Here is a 15667-nt window from a genome sequence, read left to right as displayed (position 1 = left end):
GATCTCTTGCAGATCACAGAAACATTTTGGCTGGAAAGGACCTTTAAGATCATCAAGTCCAACCGTTAACCTAACACTGCCAAGTCCACTGCTAAACCACGTCCCTCAGCACCACATCTACATGTCTTTTAAATACCTCCAGGGATGGTGACTCCACCACTTCCCTGGGCAGCCTGTTCCAAGGCTTGACAACCCTTTTGCTGAAGAAATTTTTCCTAATATCCAATCTAAACCTCCCCTGGTCAACTTGAGACCGTTTCCTCTCATCCTATTGCTTGTTACTTGAGAGAAGAGATCAACCCCCACCGCGCTACAACCTCCTCTCAGGTAGTTGTAGACAGTGATAAGGTCTCCCCTGAGCCTCCTTTTCTCCAGACTAAACAACCCCAGCTCCCTCAGCCGTTCCTCATGAGACTTGTGCTCTAGACCCTTCACCAGCTTCGTTGCCCTTCTTTGGACTCGCTCCAGCACCTTGATGTCTTTCTTGTAGTGAGGGGCCCAAAACTCAACACAGTATTTGAGATGCAGCCTCACCAGTGCCAAGTACAGGGGGACGATCACTTCCCTAGTCCTGCTGGCCACACTATATTGGATATAAGCCAGGATGCTGTTGGCCTTCTTGGCCACCTGGGCACACTGCTGGCTCATATTCAGCCGGCTGTCGATCAACACCCCCAGCTCCTTTTCCACCAGGCAGCTTTCCAGCCACTCTTCCCCAGCCTGTAGCATTGCATGGGGTTGTTGTGCCCCAAGTACAGGACCTGACACTTAGTCTTGTTGCACCTCATACCTCAGACCATTGACCCAGCCCGTCCAGATTCCTCTGCTGAGCCTGCTAAAGCTTACATGGAGGATGCTCTTCTCCACCTGGAAAAGGGCAAGTGCGCAAAGGGCAAGGAAATGGCTCTAGAAGGGAAAGGGGTGGTGAACCCTCAGGGCAAGGCCCAGCTTTTGGGGATGAAAGAACCAGGGTTCCAGAGGCAGGCCAGATACCACAGAAGATGGGGAGCCCCAAACACAAGGCTGCAGCTGGGAAGACATCTCCATCCCTACACTCGGGGCTCACTCCAAGCTCAAGCCCACGCTCCTCTGCATGGTCTCCTGCCAGCTTTGGCACACAAGCTGTGTGCCCCTACCTGTGCACAACTCTCCCTCCACTTTGCAACCCAATGCACGCCAGCTTGCGTGACAGCCAGGAGCAGGCCATGAAAGGGACAAACACTGGAGCTTCAGATCCTACTGCTGCTGCTGTTGAGTGGTCATGAACCACCAAGTGATGGACAACATACCCTTGTCACACCTAAATTCTCTGCAAGCGCTCACAAATACAGTCAGCACCCTTTAGAGGGCTCTTCCTCAAACTGCCAGTCCTTGTAACGGCTTCATGCCCAAGGAATGTCACACTCAAAGGCCAAATCTGGCTCCAGATGCTATGCAGGGCACTTCTGCCATCCCACCTCCAGACCTCCACTTCAGAGCTGGGTTAATGCTGCCATTGCCTGTCTTGTTCACTCCCTCCTTCAGGAGCTATGCGTTCCGTTTCTCAAATACTGCTTGTTTCTTCCTGGGAGCAGGAAGGGACTGGAGTGTTTCAAGCTGCTGACATTTCCTCAGCATTACCTGTTGGCCACGAGACAGCCGTAGGTGAAATTACTTCGCAGCCATGTTAATATATGCAATTCAAAACCAGTGCTGCCACCTCTGCAGTCACCACTCGGCACAGGTGACAACTACAAACACCATCCACTGCAGGAGCGCCAAGGAGAGACAGCCTGAGCACCAAAACAGCACACTGACACACGAGGAGAAGCTCCAGCACCCTGCCCCTTGAGGATGTGGCATTTCACCAAGCCAAGAGATTAATGAAGCCATCAGGCAGCCACTATTTTACCTTTCTCACCTGAACACGCTTTAAAGGCTGACATATATTGACTGCCACATCTGCACCTGGAACCTGTCAAAGAGAAAGGTCACTCTGACAAACAGGGAGCAGGGGTTTAAGAGGAAACTAGAAAGCCAGCATTAACTTACTATCTGGAAACACATGCTGCTGGCTCGATTTGCCAAAAGACCTCCAGACAAGCCTTCTTTACAGTGTCCCTTAGAGGATCAGTAGTGGAGACAGTTCACTTCAAACTTATGGGTCAAGGCAGGAACCCGTGGCTAGTGAGTGGGCAAGGGAAAGGAGAAAGCTAGGACTAAGACATCCAACAGCAGCCTGAAGTTATGTCATATTAAGGTGACTACATAGCCACAGACTTAGACTGACAGCACTCTCAGGTGTTCAGGAGTCCTGAGTGATCCCTTTAGAAGAAAACCTGGATATTAATCTGAAAACCAGTATCAGCTTCATCAGCACAGGTCTGACTGTGGGTGCACTAGGATGTTCATTCAGAGGTGACCGAGGAAGGTGCCTCCCGCATCATCCTGACTCCTCTCTGGAGATTATCCAGCCAAAGACCCAGCACCAACACAACACGACCCTCTGCAGCCTGCAAAACCAGACAGAACTACAGCAGTCACTGGTACGACTGCCAGCACTGCATTCATGGAGGACATCAACCACCCGCTCTCAGAGGCTGCCTGGGACACAGAAACAAAACAGAGAGTGCAACCATGGTGTTGGGGACACTCTGAGGAGCCCCCCTCTTCTCCTCCATCCTCTTGTGGGTCATAAAACTACAAACATTATGCAAGGCTCATCGGACTGACAGCTAAGATTTGTGTAGTGTAGTTTGTTGAGCAGCAGGGAGATAGGGAGAGGTAAAAACCACGGAGACCTACATGACTTGTTCTGTTAAGGCATCACTGGATGGTTACTGCTCCTGGAAAGATGAACCAGCTGCTAGATCATAGTATAAATGTCCTTTAAATGTCCTCCTGGCCACCCTGAGCTGTGACACAGAGGCTCTCTTCTGGAAGCTGTTATCAAGGATTTATCTTTCTCTCTCTGTCTCACACACACATGCGTGCACAGAGATGTGACATGAAGAAGTGTATTACTCCAGGGACCATATCCAGTCCATGCTGTTTCCTAGGGAAATAAGCTAAAATAGATGAACATCACCAACCTGACCTTGCGAGCAGTAAAACATGTATTACAAGGCAGGATAATCAAGATAAATGGAGAAGATTAACCTGGAGATGAGGGCAAGGAAGGAGAGAGGGATGAAAGAGGATGGAGAGCTCATGAGGCGCCTGGAGCTCACAGCATCCCCTGACTTTTCCGAAGTCACGCTAAGGGTTGGGAAGATGGAGGAGAGTATGAAAAGGGCTACTGAGGGGAAAAACACAAAACTCAATCCAGAAGACAGACCCTAGGAAGGAGTGCAAGGACTGAGCAAGGAGTGCAAGGAAGTCCCTGCAAGGACCTGAGCCAAGAGTCTTAAAGGTGGTAAAAGCCTCACTCCAAACATCAACTCCAGCCCTAAGGCCAAGACAGCAATAAACCATTCAGCTCAGTGATGGCCCAGAGCTGCCCTGACCATGCATCTTTGCACCCTTCATGGACAATAGAAGGCACCAGGAAAATGTAAGTGATAACGCCTACAGAAGGCATCTAACTCTCTCCATTGGCTGTACATGGAGCATAAGCACCTTGAAGGTTTTCTGACTCTCCCTGACAAGCCAGGTGTCTGTTGCCTAGGTGCTGCACACTGTGTGGGCACCCAAAGCCTTGGTAACTTCCAGCTGGAAAGGGCTCAGTTTCTGGTGGGGATGAAAGTCAGTCTCTTTGATCACTAGCTGCTTTTGAAGATGCCTCCAGCAGAGCGAGAGATGCAGCCAGTTACTAGACAAGAGCTGCAGCACCTCACCTATGGCACATATGCACGTGCAGGCTTTGGTGGAAGCATGTCTCTCTTTGATCCTGTTTGCCCTGTCCCTCTCCTCTGTTCCCCAGGTTAGTCTGCTCTGATGAATGGAGGTGGCAACCTGAAAGCCACCTCTGTCTCACAAGAACAGCCCAGAGACTGGAACAAGCTGCAGTCACCTCGCCTCCCAGAAGAAAACCCCATGAACAGCACACGAGGAGCAAAGAGAGGACCCAGCTCCCCAGATGTGGATATGGGAGCTCCAACACATCTGCACTCACCCGGCCGCAGGACCCTGATTTCCAGGAGGTTGGAGGTCCTGTCCACCAGCCGCGTCCAGCTGCTGTTGTAGTTCTTCCTCCAGAGCTCAGCCACGCACTGGTACTTGCCGGCCTCCGTGTCGCTGGCCCTGCTGATGCTCAGGCGCACGTTGTTGCTGGACTCAGCCTTCTCGATGGCGGTGCGGGTCCGGAAACCCACGTACCTGTCACCCCACTGGACCCCACCGTCACGTGTGAAGGTGACCAGGTCGTGAAACTCGGTGCTGCCCGCCGGCTGGAAACGCCACGTCACCGACACCGGTACCCACGACGGGTAGTGGGGCTTGATGATGCACTGGAGATCGAAGGACTCGTTGTAGGTCACCCCGGGGGTGCGGGAGATGGCTGTGACAGCAAAGCCGGCCTCTGTGGAGAGAGAGAAAAGGGCTTTGAGAGACACCTGCCTAGCAAGGCCCTGCTGTTAGCATGCAAAAGCTACAGCGTGGTCAGCCGGTCAGGGGCTTGGAATCATCAGCCACTCACGTTGTGTTGGCTGCTCGTTTGCAATTGCAAAGTGGCACGAAAAGCAGCGGCAAAAACACACTTAAGTGCCTGCACAGTGGTGACCACCTGCATGAGCCCTGGCTGCAGGATCACGCTCTATTTCTGCTCAGAGGAGCGAGACCCCCCCGAGACCCGGAGGGCGAGCAGCCAGCCTCTGCACGCTGCCAAAGCCCCGTATGAAATGCAGCAGCAAGGGAGAAGCACCAGGCAGAGCAGCTACCCGGCACCAGCCTGACTGCTCACAGACCCCGCAATTCACATCCACCGCTTGGGCAGGGGGTCCCCACCCTGTCCCCCACCCCATGTCTGCAGCTGGTTGCTGCAGGGGAAGGAAAGATGAGGAAAGCGAGAAGTAGGAGCCTTCACTCATGCATCAGAGAGGTGGCAGCGGTTACAAAATCCCAGGGTGGAGGCAACTGAGAGAGAAGCTGGTTGCTCCTGTTCTTCACCCAGCACGGCTTTTGTTCTCTTCCAGATCACAGCTCCGGGACGGCTTTATGCAGTTATCATCACACGTGCACCACTCCACATCTACTCATCTACCCCCAGCACTTTGTTGGTTCAGGGGAGTTTAAAATCAGCGTTCTATTTGTAATTTGAAGTTAACATATTCCCAGTCAACTGGCTTACATTTTGGGTCAGGGCATTTCCGTTGCTCAGTTGTTCTGAGCTGCAGAGAGAAAATATTTTCTTCTCTTCCAATCACTTCCATCCCAGCACCCAGCACAGCCACCGCCGCAGGGGAGAGCCCAGCCAGTGCCCAGTAGAAACAGGAACGTCTTCTGGATCAGCACAGAGCTTCAGCCCGCCACCAGCTTGAAATTATCGTTCAAGAGATGAGCCAGGAGTTCACCGCAACCCACAGAGCTGCTGCCACGGGCCACACTGGCCACGGCACGGACACTGCCGTGTCTGCACGCTTCCAGCAAGTGCCTCTGCAGCCCCCCGGCATCACCATGCTAGAGCTCCGGGATGTGTAATTACTGAGAAAACAGGTCAATCTTTGGGATTAAAGCCTCTTGCAATATGTTCAGTGATTACCCAGGAGGGGAGAGCGAGACCCGTGCTGTCTCCCCGGCAGGACTGCTGCATCTCATCCCCACGTAAGCCCTTTACCTTCAGACCCTGCAGCAGCCCTCCTGCCCCAGCAAGTGTGTTACTGGGCCCAGCTCATCACACCGCTGAGCCAGTGATGGCCCTAGAAAGCCAACTTATTTCACCAAGACCAGCTGACTTCCTAAAGTTTAATCTCCATTTGGCCCGGGCAAGGAAGCTTCATGAAGAGACTTCTCCCGACTGCCGTGTGAAAGCCAGGTGTGTTCCTGAGGTCCTCAACTCAAACCAACATGCTCATCGCACTTAGGTTAACACACAAAGGCCCTTCTTCCTTCGGGACTTGGTACAAAAGGAGAGAAGCCACGCATAAAAGCAGCCAGGTTCTCTGCAAGACCTCCCTACAAGAATACAGCAGCCTCCTCCCCACCCTGCCTGCCCCTCCCTCCCCAGTCAGCCAGGGACTGAAGTCCCTGCCAGGCACTCAACATCCTCAGAAGTTCAGGGACATCTGGTCTCATCCGACAGCACATCTCTCTTCAGGCTATTGCTTCTGAGCCATCCTGTAGATAGATTTATGGGTTTGAACATCATCTGTGCTGGTTCAGCTAAAGAGTTTCTTACCCTGGCAGACTGGCAAACGATTAGACCTTAACTTGAAATGTGACTGTCACTAAATTTACTACATTTTTTTTTTTACTAGCAATTTCCGTAGCCATAAACCTCTCTTGCTCTTCCTTGGGACCTTCCATTTGAGTTTCTCAGGACACTTCAAAAACATTACGCTGAACAAAACATATCAGATTCGGCAGCAATGAAACAATACTTAATATTTTCTCCACTAAATTTGCATGAGCTACTTGAGCTTTGCTGGTTATAGGAAGAGGACCTAGGAATTTCTTAGGACTTGACAGAACATGTTCAACAGCCGGTGATTTCTCTGGGACAAGGAGCAGAGGAGGAGGGACAACTACCTTTCCATCACATCTTCTGGAACTGCCTGCTGGGCAATTCCGAGCATCTTAAATTTTAACAAGAGTAAAAGTGGTGATACCTTTTAAAATCTCAACACTTAATCTCAACACTTCTACAAGTGGCAGAGTAAAGAGAAGGGCCGATACCTGGACTTAGAACAGGCCAAAAGCTGCTGACCTCATGAGGAAGACACCGTTGATGAGAATCCACCTTTAGTTCTTTACAAACTAATGTCCCTACCTGCTTTTGGAAGCTATATAGAAAAGATTTCTAGCTCCAGACAGAACAGCCTCTGGAAGAAGGTCAAAAGTGAAGGGGAGGAAAGGAGGAACAAAGCAAGATTTTAATCAGAATACAATACAAATTTGAAGTCTGGTCTCTCACACATCTTGCCAAAGCTTAAGATTAATACTGCAGAGAACCAAAAAAAAAAAAACAAACCACCCCAAAAATTCCTATCTCGACCTTTCAGTAGAGCTCCCTGATCGTTTATAGCCCAGGCATTCTGCAGATCAGTGGCTTCATAGGAGCAGTCATCCCTTCTTCAGCCTCCTGCAAAGCACTTTGGAAACTAGTCCAGGACTTAATATAGCAAGGCCTGAGCAGGACCAAAGTAATGCACAATCCACGCAAAATCCCTAATGCCCTACCTGCCCTCTCCTAAACTGATGTGGTTTCACCATGTTTGAAATGGAGGAGCTCTTTGGCAGAGCACAGTGCCAGCTGCAATGATCCCAGGTCCTAGTTCGGCTTGGTCATGGACAACGTTGTGGTTCCAGGCCAGCAGCTCAGTGCCTCCTTGCAGAGGCAGTGAGGAACATTCCTGACCCATGTCTTCTGCAGGCTTCGGATGCTGTCAGAGATGCTCGTCGTTTCTGGTGGCCAGGCCAACAGATGCCCAGGGTTTTGCTCTTCCGTCTGGCGCGTAGAGGTGAGGTTTACCCAGAGCAGACAAGGAGACTTTGATGCTCACGGGCTGCCGATGGAGCACCACCACTGCACTGCCCATACCCCAGCTCCAGTGTTGGGGGGACAAGTTATGGGACTGGCAGCTTCTCTCCTTGGAAGGACACTGGAAGCGCTGCCCTTCTCCTTAGCCACCCCCTGCTTTGCTCCTGCCACAGCCATCCCTCAGACTTTGCCCCTACACACAATGGGGCATGCAGACATTTTGCACCAACCTAGTGGGAGCTGTGGGTGGGCTGCTGGGTACCTCCATTTTGCCAGCAAGAAAGGGCAGGAGTGCCAAGAGCAGCCCCAGTTATTCGCAGGTGACCTTCTAGGGGGTATGGGCATGCAGGGAGCACACCCCCATGGCCACCACGCCTCGAGTACTCACCCAGAGCAGTGATGGACACCGGGGTGCCTGCGTGCCGCTCCCCAACCATCTGCCACTCCCCATCCAGCGTCCGTGTCCACTCGGCCACCCGGCATTCATAGTGGCCCTCGTCCGCTTTGATGCTGTTGAAGATCTCCAGGGTGAAGGAGCCGGGCCGGACCTGCTCCACCTGGATGCCCCCGTAGCTGCTGCGCTCAGCGTACGAGGGGCCTGGCTGCAGGGTGCCCTCCCGATCCAGACGCACAATTTCGCTGCGGCGGTTCAGCTTGTCCACCAGCTGCCAGGCGACGGAGAGGCGGCTTTGGGGCCCAAAGCCCGAGCGCACGTTGCAGCCAAAGCGCAGGCTCTCCCCCTCCAAGACATTGCTGGCATTGTTGATAATCTCCAAGGAGATGCTGGTCTCTAAGGAGAGAAACGCATACACACAGGGGAGATGATACACACTCACCACTTCTCGGTCTGCAAGAAAGACGCTGCTGGCCAGAGAGGCTTTCTACCAGGTGCAGGAAACTGCCCACGCATTTGGGTCCAGGCACGGCTTAACCTCATGCGTGACCACATCCAAAAACAGCTGGTGGGCAGCGAGCTGCTCCTGGTGACTTGCACACTCAAAGCAGGTGTAGGTCAAAGCTGGGAGAAATCTCTCTGTCTATGGCTCACGAGACATTGCTGCATCTTCTGGTCGCAGGTCCAGGATGGGATCTCAGTAAAACTTGAGGGAATTTGTGTTGCTACAACATGGACCTCATGCAACCGGCTCTGCCAAAAAAAAAGCTTCCAGCTGCCTGGTCTTTTCAATTCACGTCATCCTGATCACCATCTTGCCACGTCCATTCCTACAACACCTTTTGGGAGAAGCTCTCCCAAACTCCCATCGCTAGTGACACTAGAAGTAGCCATCAGTGTTTGCTAACATCAAAACAACCTGGCATCCTGAGCTCCCCAGAGATGTTAAGGCTTTACGGCTGGTTTTTCAGAGATACTGAGTGCTGATTACTCCTGTTGTCTTCCCTTGGAGTTATGGACACTTAACACCCTTGAAAAATCATCACATTTGTTCCTAGAGCTGGTGATTTATCAAATGGCAAGAAAGAAATCTGTCTGAAAGGCGGCTGTGCCTAGAAGTACTTTCGACATTTGTCCAGTGCAGGATTTCTAGCTAGAGTAATTTTCAAAGCCAAACAAATGAGACCAAATATTGGTAGGAGAAAAAAGAAATAGTTGATTTTGGAGAAATGAGAAGGGAAAAAAAGCTAGAGGAAAGGCTGCATTTCCTTACAAACCTAAGAGATAGGAAACAAACATCGCACAAAATCCTCTTGCAGCTACTCTCTGCTTGGCCAAAGCCCACTGCTAGGGTAGCCTGGGCAACATGTGCATGGTTCATCATGCCACAGCTCCCTGAGTTTCAGAGAGCAAAACAAGGAACAAGCCAGTGGATCCTCTCCTCTCACCCCGTTATTTCTGTATTTATCACGTTTGTCTGACAAGCATAAAAGGCATTCAGGCAAACCTGTGGCAGGGTTGTTTTCAACAGGGTTGGCAGACACACAGCGACCACGACAGAGCTCCATGCTGAAGAGCAAACCAGGGCTTGAGGAGCACATGAACCCTGGTTTCTCCCTGTACAGCTGTCTTGCAAGACAGCTGAACAACAGCCACTGAATGGCCTGCAGGAACCTAGCAGCTCTTAGGATAAACCAGGGCCAAGCCAGTCTCCCCCATTACGCCTGCTGAGTACTTTAGAGCACCCAGCTCCCTGCAGAGCAAGGTGAGGAGGGAGGTGTGAGGAGCAAGTCAGAGGCTGTCTCACACACCTCCAGCTCAAGGCCAAAACTGCCAGCTTGGGGCCATTACCAAGGTGGGGGCATGCTTCCCCATGTATGAACCTGACACATATACCCCCTCCTCTATCATCCTCTACCCATTAAAAAAAAGATCTTGCCAGCTGGGATTTCAAGCCTCCACAGCATGCACTCTTATCCCCTCCCTCTTCCCCACCACCGAAGTCCAGGCACATCATGGCCTCACCAGCTAGCTGCCCAGTAGAGCAATGGCCCCAGGAGGGGATGGAGAAGTCTCTACTTACTGAGCGGCAGGACAGTGATGGGGATGTTCTTTGGCCGCTTGCTCTCCTTGTCGATGAAGTCCCCTGTCACAGTCTTCTCCCGCTCAGTCACCCGGCAGTTGTACTTGCCACTGTCCTCAAGGCGGAGGCGGTAGATCTTCAGCACAAAAACACTGTCGCTCTCTTTGGCTACTTTGAGCTGGCCCAAGGCCTCACGCTGGGCAAACTCATTGTTGAGCACTGGCACAGCGTTGGGCCCCAGGCTGGCAATGAGGGAACTGTTGAAGGCCCAGGAGATGGAGAAGTAGCGGTCAGGAATGTTCTGTGCCTCCAGGATGCATCGGAACTCCACTGGCTCACCCACGATGTACGTCCGCTTCTCCGTCTCCAGCCGGACACTGAACTCCTTATCTGGGGAGAGACAGACCAACTCACGTCAGCGTGGAAAAGCTCACCGGGACAGCCAGCACACCTCGTGTACTACACACACAAAACGTGCCACTCTGTGTGTAGTCAGCATCCCTCAGACACGTGCATCCACACAGGTGGAGTGGCGAGGGGCTTGCTTTTGCTGTGAGAGCCCAGATCAGCCGTGCTGCAGGAGAGGCAGCTTGCTGCCCAGCATGCAAGAGCTGCAAGGCTTCCCCAGCCGTTACTGCTGGGAACAGCTCTGCTGTGACACCAGCATCCAGTGGCACTGCGGGATGCAAGCTGGAGCCTAGTCCTACGCGCACCCTGCTCAGCCGGGGTCGAGAGGCAGGGCCTTTGGGGATATCAGTGAGGAAGAAAGAGCTCCGTTGGGTCTTTCAGTCCTCAGCAGGAACCCGTGCTATGGGCTGGGAGAAGGATTTTGACTTGCAAATGGAGCTCATGCAATATAGAAGTGCTTGCTGGAAGTTTTCTGTTTATTTTCTGCTGTGTCACTCTTCTCACTCACCAAAATTTTCATTGCCTGTGCTAGCACCAAGGGCTTAAGATGTATGTTTTAGGTCCTGTGTCAACCCCAGATTGCTGGCCATGTCAGGAGACAGAGGCTGCCGCCCAAGCCCCCTTGCTGCCCCAGTGTCCCCTGGTTGCTATTTGCTGACATCTGCCCTGTCTGGTGGCAGCACTTGGCCTCTCCTTCATCCTGCCAGTAGCCTGCTGAACGGGGCACATGGCAAAGCAGGGAGCCAAGCCCCAGCCACCTAACAAGGCGGAGCCCCATTTTCTACCTCCTCCCACCACCCAGCTGAGCAAGAAAAGGCAGAGGAGACACTGACCGGTGGCTTGCACGTTGATGATGGCACCCTGGGAACGCTTGCGGGTCATGGCATACCAAGACTTGTCTGGGTCCTGGATCCACTCTGCTGCCTCGCAGTAAAACTCGCCCTGATCCGATGGGTGGAGGTTGTAGATGGTGAGCTTTGAGGTGGTCTCCCCCACTTTGTCCAAGCGAATGTCCCCCGTGGCCTGCCGCTGGGCGTAGGTGCTGCCGGCCCGCAGGACGAAGTCGCGGCTGAGGGAGATGACCTCCACGGGCGCCTCGCTGCCTCGCTGCCGGTACCAGGCGATGGAGACGTGGCTGTGCTGGGCTGTGCTCTTGGACACCTCGCACTTCAGCTCCAGGGAGTCGTGCTCCACTTTGTTCAGCGTCTGCGGGACCGCCGTCACTCGCAGCGAGTCGGGGATCACTGCAGCAAAGGGGGATGTGGAAACACAGCCCAAGAGTTAGCAACACCGAAACCCCGAGTCTAAAGCCCAGATGTGTTCAAGGAGAGAAGGGGAGAGGCTTCTTTTTGTGGTTGTAACTAATCATTAAGTATTTAGCAAAGCCCTTTTGGCTCACATCTATCCCCCAAAAAAGAGGAGAATCGTCCCCAAAGCCCTTGGCTGGGAAAGACCACAGCCTGCAGCACATACTCCAGTGCTGTCCTTAAATTCCTGCTCAATGGCCCCAACGACTGCACAGCATTTTCCAGCACGCTGCAGAGCAGCACAGCTTAGTCCGTCCACTTCCCATCGAGGCATTTTGTCACGGGCAGCCTCCCCTTCATCGTGTGCCCCCCAGCATGCTTCATGACCCCCCTCCTGCCCACAGCCTTCAGCCACTCCTTAGCCCTGGCACGGCCTTCGCCCCTACGTCACGGGTGGGGCCAAGCTAAACTTAGTTAGTTCCTTTCATTTTCTCTCATACAAAAGTCAAGAGATCCAATCCCCCTCTCCTTTGTTTATATCGATCGTTTCATGTTTTAATGACCCCCTCAGGCCAAACGAAGGGGTTTCTGCATTCGGAGGCAAGTGGCTCCTCTGAGGGCAGCAATGCCATTGCAGCCTGCCCCATGCCCACTCCTGGGACACAGCCATGTCAAGGCACTTGGTAATCACAGAATCACACAGAATCACAGAATCAAACAGGTTGGAAGAGACCTCTGGGATCATCGAGTCCAACCATTGCCCTGACACCACCCTGTCAACTAGACCATGGCACTAAGTGCCATGTCCAGTCTTTTCTTAAACACATCCAGAGGTGGTGACTCCACCACCTCCCTGGGCAGCCCCTTCCAATGGCTAATAACCCTTTCTGAAAAGAAATTCTTCCTAATGTCCAACCTGAACCTCCCCTGGTGAAGCTTAAGGCTGTGTCCTCTTGTCCTATCGCTAGTTGCCCAGGAGAAGAGGCCGACTCCCACTTCTAATAAAACTGCTGGCTACTTTTCCAGTTGATAACTGGAGGAAAGGAAGCACAGCCACTACAATCAGGATGAAAAAGAAATTGCAGCCCCCCAGCCCTGCTTTGTTTTAGCAAGCATCTTAATTTTAGCAAGAGGTTCTACCACCAGAAGACAAGACTTTCCTAAGTCTTTCTTGACTTTGTTGGCTCAAGAAATATCACACGGAGAGAAGAATGCAAACCTTCTCCCCAGCTCTGCAGACAAGGCAGCGTTAGTGAGCCTGCTAATGCCCACAGTTTCGCTGTGTACCGGTGGAATATAATTAACATATCTCAGTTCAGTTTCATTGACAGCACTGGAAGGTTTGATGAAATTAGCTGAGCTGCTGAAAGCTGCATCTGTTTCGTTCAGGCACGGCTACAGAAAGCAATGAGCTGCAGTGAAGACAACCACTGGGATTATTTATGGCAGAAAAGACAAAAGCAGAAGAGGGGAAAGAAAGCAAGCCACGAGATAGAGTAAATGAGGGAAATCTCCCCACATTCAGCCCGGATGGGAGCATTTGCTTTCACCACACATTCACTACCTAGGGAATTTACTGTCCCTGACAGGGAAAGTACCTGGTAAGGCCATTTACATGGCAGGCCATTGCGCCTGTCCCTGCAGCCACATCTCCTCCCTCCCTTCCCCTCACCTTCCTCGCCAGGGCCCCCGTCCCCTGCCCATCGCCCTAGCCTCTGGCAGACCGCAGCCAGGAGCCCACATTGCTTCACCTTTCGCCCTTCCCTCCAACTCCCAGCAAAGCCGCAGTGACAGCGGCAGCTAACCTTGCTGGTTCACGCTGCCTGCACGATGAGATTTAAATTTCTCATTTCAAACCTTCCTGAATAATTTCCAGAGCTGCGCAGCTCCGTTCTCTTTGCCCTCCAGCCGTGGGCTCTTACAACTTTTCTTATGTTATTTAAATAAATTAAACCTGATCATCATCTTGCTGGAGTTCCCTTTCCTGCTGAGTTGCTTCAAAGGCAGAGCTCCTTGCTTACACCGCCCTCCACACGACAGCTTATGGGGTGAAAGCGGGTGTCCGTGAAGAAAACCTGCTCATCCTCCTTCCCTCAATTTGAGAGCCCTGGGTATCCCACCGGGTGCCTATGTGCCCCCCAGCCCTGCTCAGCAGCCTGCTCCCTGGAGGTAACGCCTAGAAGCCTGTCTGAAGGCCGGGTCTCAAGCAAGCGCTTGCCACGCAGTTCCCCAAGCAGGTTAGAGGCTGGCACAGGCACCATTTCACCAGCTGGAACCGTGACCTCGTATTTCCAGGCCATAACCCAGCTGGAGGGTTAGCATGTTTCACACCATGTGGGCAAGCTATTGCAAAACGCCTTCCCAGAGAAAAACGAGGAGGCAGCGGCGTCGGTGTGCTGTTGAAGGGTGTAATTTAACCGTGGTAACGCCTGACATGCTGTGCTGCATTCCTCCTGCTCTTTTGGTTAAAAAGGCCAACCAGAACTTCCAGTTAGAGGAATTGGTAAGACTTTTTGGGTTGCATGCAGCCTTGAGGCCATCGTCTTGAATGAGCCCAGCATCAGGACACGTTCAGTCAGTGTCACCTTCCTAGCCAGGAGGACTAGAGACCCACTTGCTAAATGAAAGCCCAGTTTCCAAAGGATCAGATGTTGGGAGGGACAGACAAGAGCCCCGAGCTGGCCAGGCTGGTGGGAAGGCTCTGCGCTTCGCACCACCGCTCTCGCGCTTGGCCAGCGATGCACAAACAACTTTTTTAGTTACACTGCAAGATGCACCTCGGGTACCAGGCCTGGGGTTGGGGGAAGCATGTAGGAGAAAGGGGAAAACGCTGTTCTCAAGAGGCAGCCGAACGCGGCAGATCACAGCTCATTTCAGAAGCCTGACGAGCATCTCATTCTGAGTGCTGTGGAGCACCGGGGACTCCCGCAGCAGGGCCACAGGTCTGCTGGGGCTCACGCACTACCCCAAGGCACAGACCTCGCCGGCCTGTGCCGACAAGAGGGCTACAGGCACGGCTTAGCCCAGCACGCTGGAGCAGATCAGGCCTGGAAGTAATGGAAAGAAAAGCAAGCAGGGAATGCTGTGAAGGTGCTCTCCAGGGCATGACGGCACATGCAGGGAGGTGCGTTATCAGATGAGAAGTTCCTCCCAAGCTAGTTGCCCTGTTCAGGCTTCAAAGACATCAGCTTGTGTATCAGGACACGACTAACTCTTTGCATGGTGTTCACCCAGGAGCCCTGGCCCTGCTGCCAGCCATCACGCTGCCCAGCTGCCACCATGGGAAGCACCAGGGTTTCTGGGGGCACTCTGCCAGCTGAGCTCCACTTGAAAGCAAGGGTAAGCTTAGATGAGAGTCATTGCTGTGTGAAGGGGAGCGGGGCCACACCTGAATCAGAGCTGAGATGGATGCTGCAGGACACATCCTCTTGCCCGCTCTCTCTCACCTAGCTCCTGCCTATTTCTCCCCTGTTTTCAACATGCCATCCAGGCATCCTGCCTTGCACTTCTCCCAGTGTCCACCCTTGCCTCCTCCTTGTGCCCCAACACAAGTGCACCCCTGCAGCTGTCATGACCCTCTGGAGGTGCCAGCAGAGCTCCCTTCTCTCCAGCATCAAGGTTAGGTTTGGCAGCAAGTGGCTGGACAGGGAGATGAGTGGCTGAAAAGCACTTCCCGGGAGCAAACCTATTGCACTACTGCCATCCCTGAGCCAGTCTGCTGAGTCTGGCCACAGCTGACAGCACTGATCTTGTACTTACAGCACTGAAAAAAAAGCAAGAAATAGAGCATTTCCTATCAGTCCTCAAGCCACAGGTTATTGAAGAGGGCACTGGGATAGGTAGTCGGCGGTGGGTGGGCTGCTAAGCACAGGGTGCTCACAACCCCTGCCAAGTTTTGAAAGCTCCTGAAATATTAAATG

General features: G+C 52.7%; 1 protein-coding gene across 2 annotated transcripts in view; it reads right to left on the bottom strand.

Moving 5' to 3' along the window:
• IGSF3 (immunoglobulin superfamily member 3) overlaps window positions 1-15667 on the bottom strand; it is a 101353-nt gene that overhangs the window by 25807 nt on the left and 59879 nt on the right. The window contains exons 3-6 of one of the 2 annotated variants that reach the window (XM_068425178.1): window positions 11334-11744; window positions 10093-10482; window positions 8004-8405; window positions 4094-4498 (exon numbers count right to left, since the gene is read on the bottom strand). In XM_068425178.1, coding sequence (XP_068281279.1) covers window positions 4094-4498; window positions 8004-8405; window positions 10093-10482; window positions 11334-11744 — 1608 coding nt within the window. The remainder of the gene's footprint in view (window positions 1-4093; window positions 4499-8003; window positions 8406-10092; window positions 10483-11333; window positions 11745-15667) is intronic. The other variant, XM_068425179.1, reaches the window with a different exon arrangement.

Source organism: Nyctibius grandis, chromosome 2, assembly GCF_013368605.1.
Source record: "Nyctibius grandis isolate bNycGra1 chromosome 2, bNycGra1.pri, whole genome shotgun sequence".
NCBI classification, from domain to species: domain Eukaryota; kingdom Metazoa; phylum Chordata; class Aves; order Nyctibiiformes; family Nyctibiidae; genus Nyctibius; species Nyctibius grandis.
This window is presented reverse-complemented; position numbering and strand designations above follow the sequence as displayed.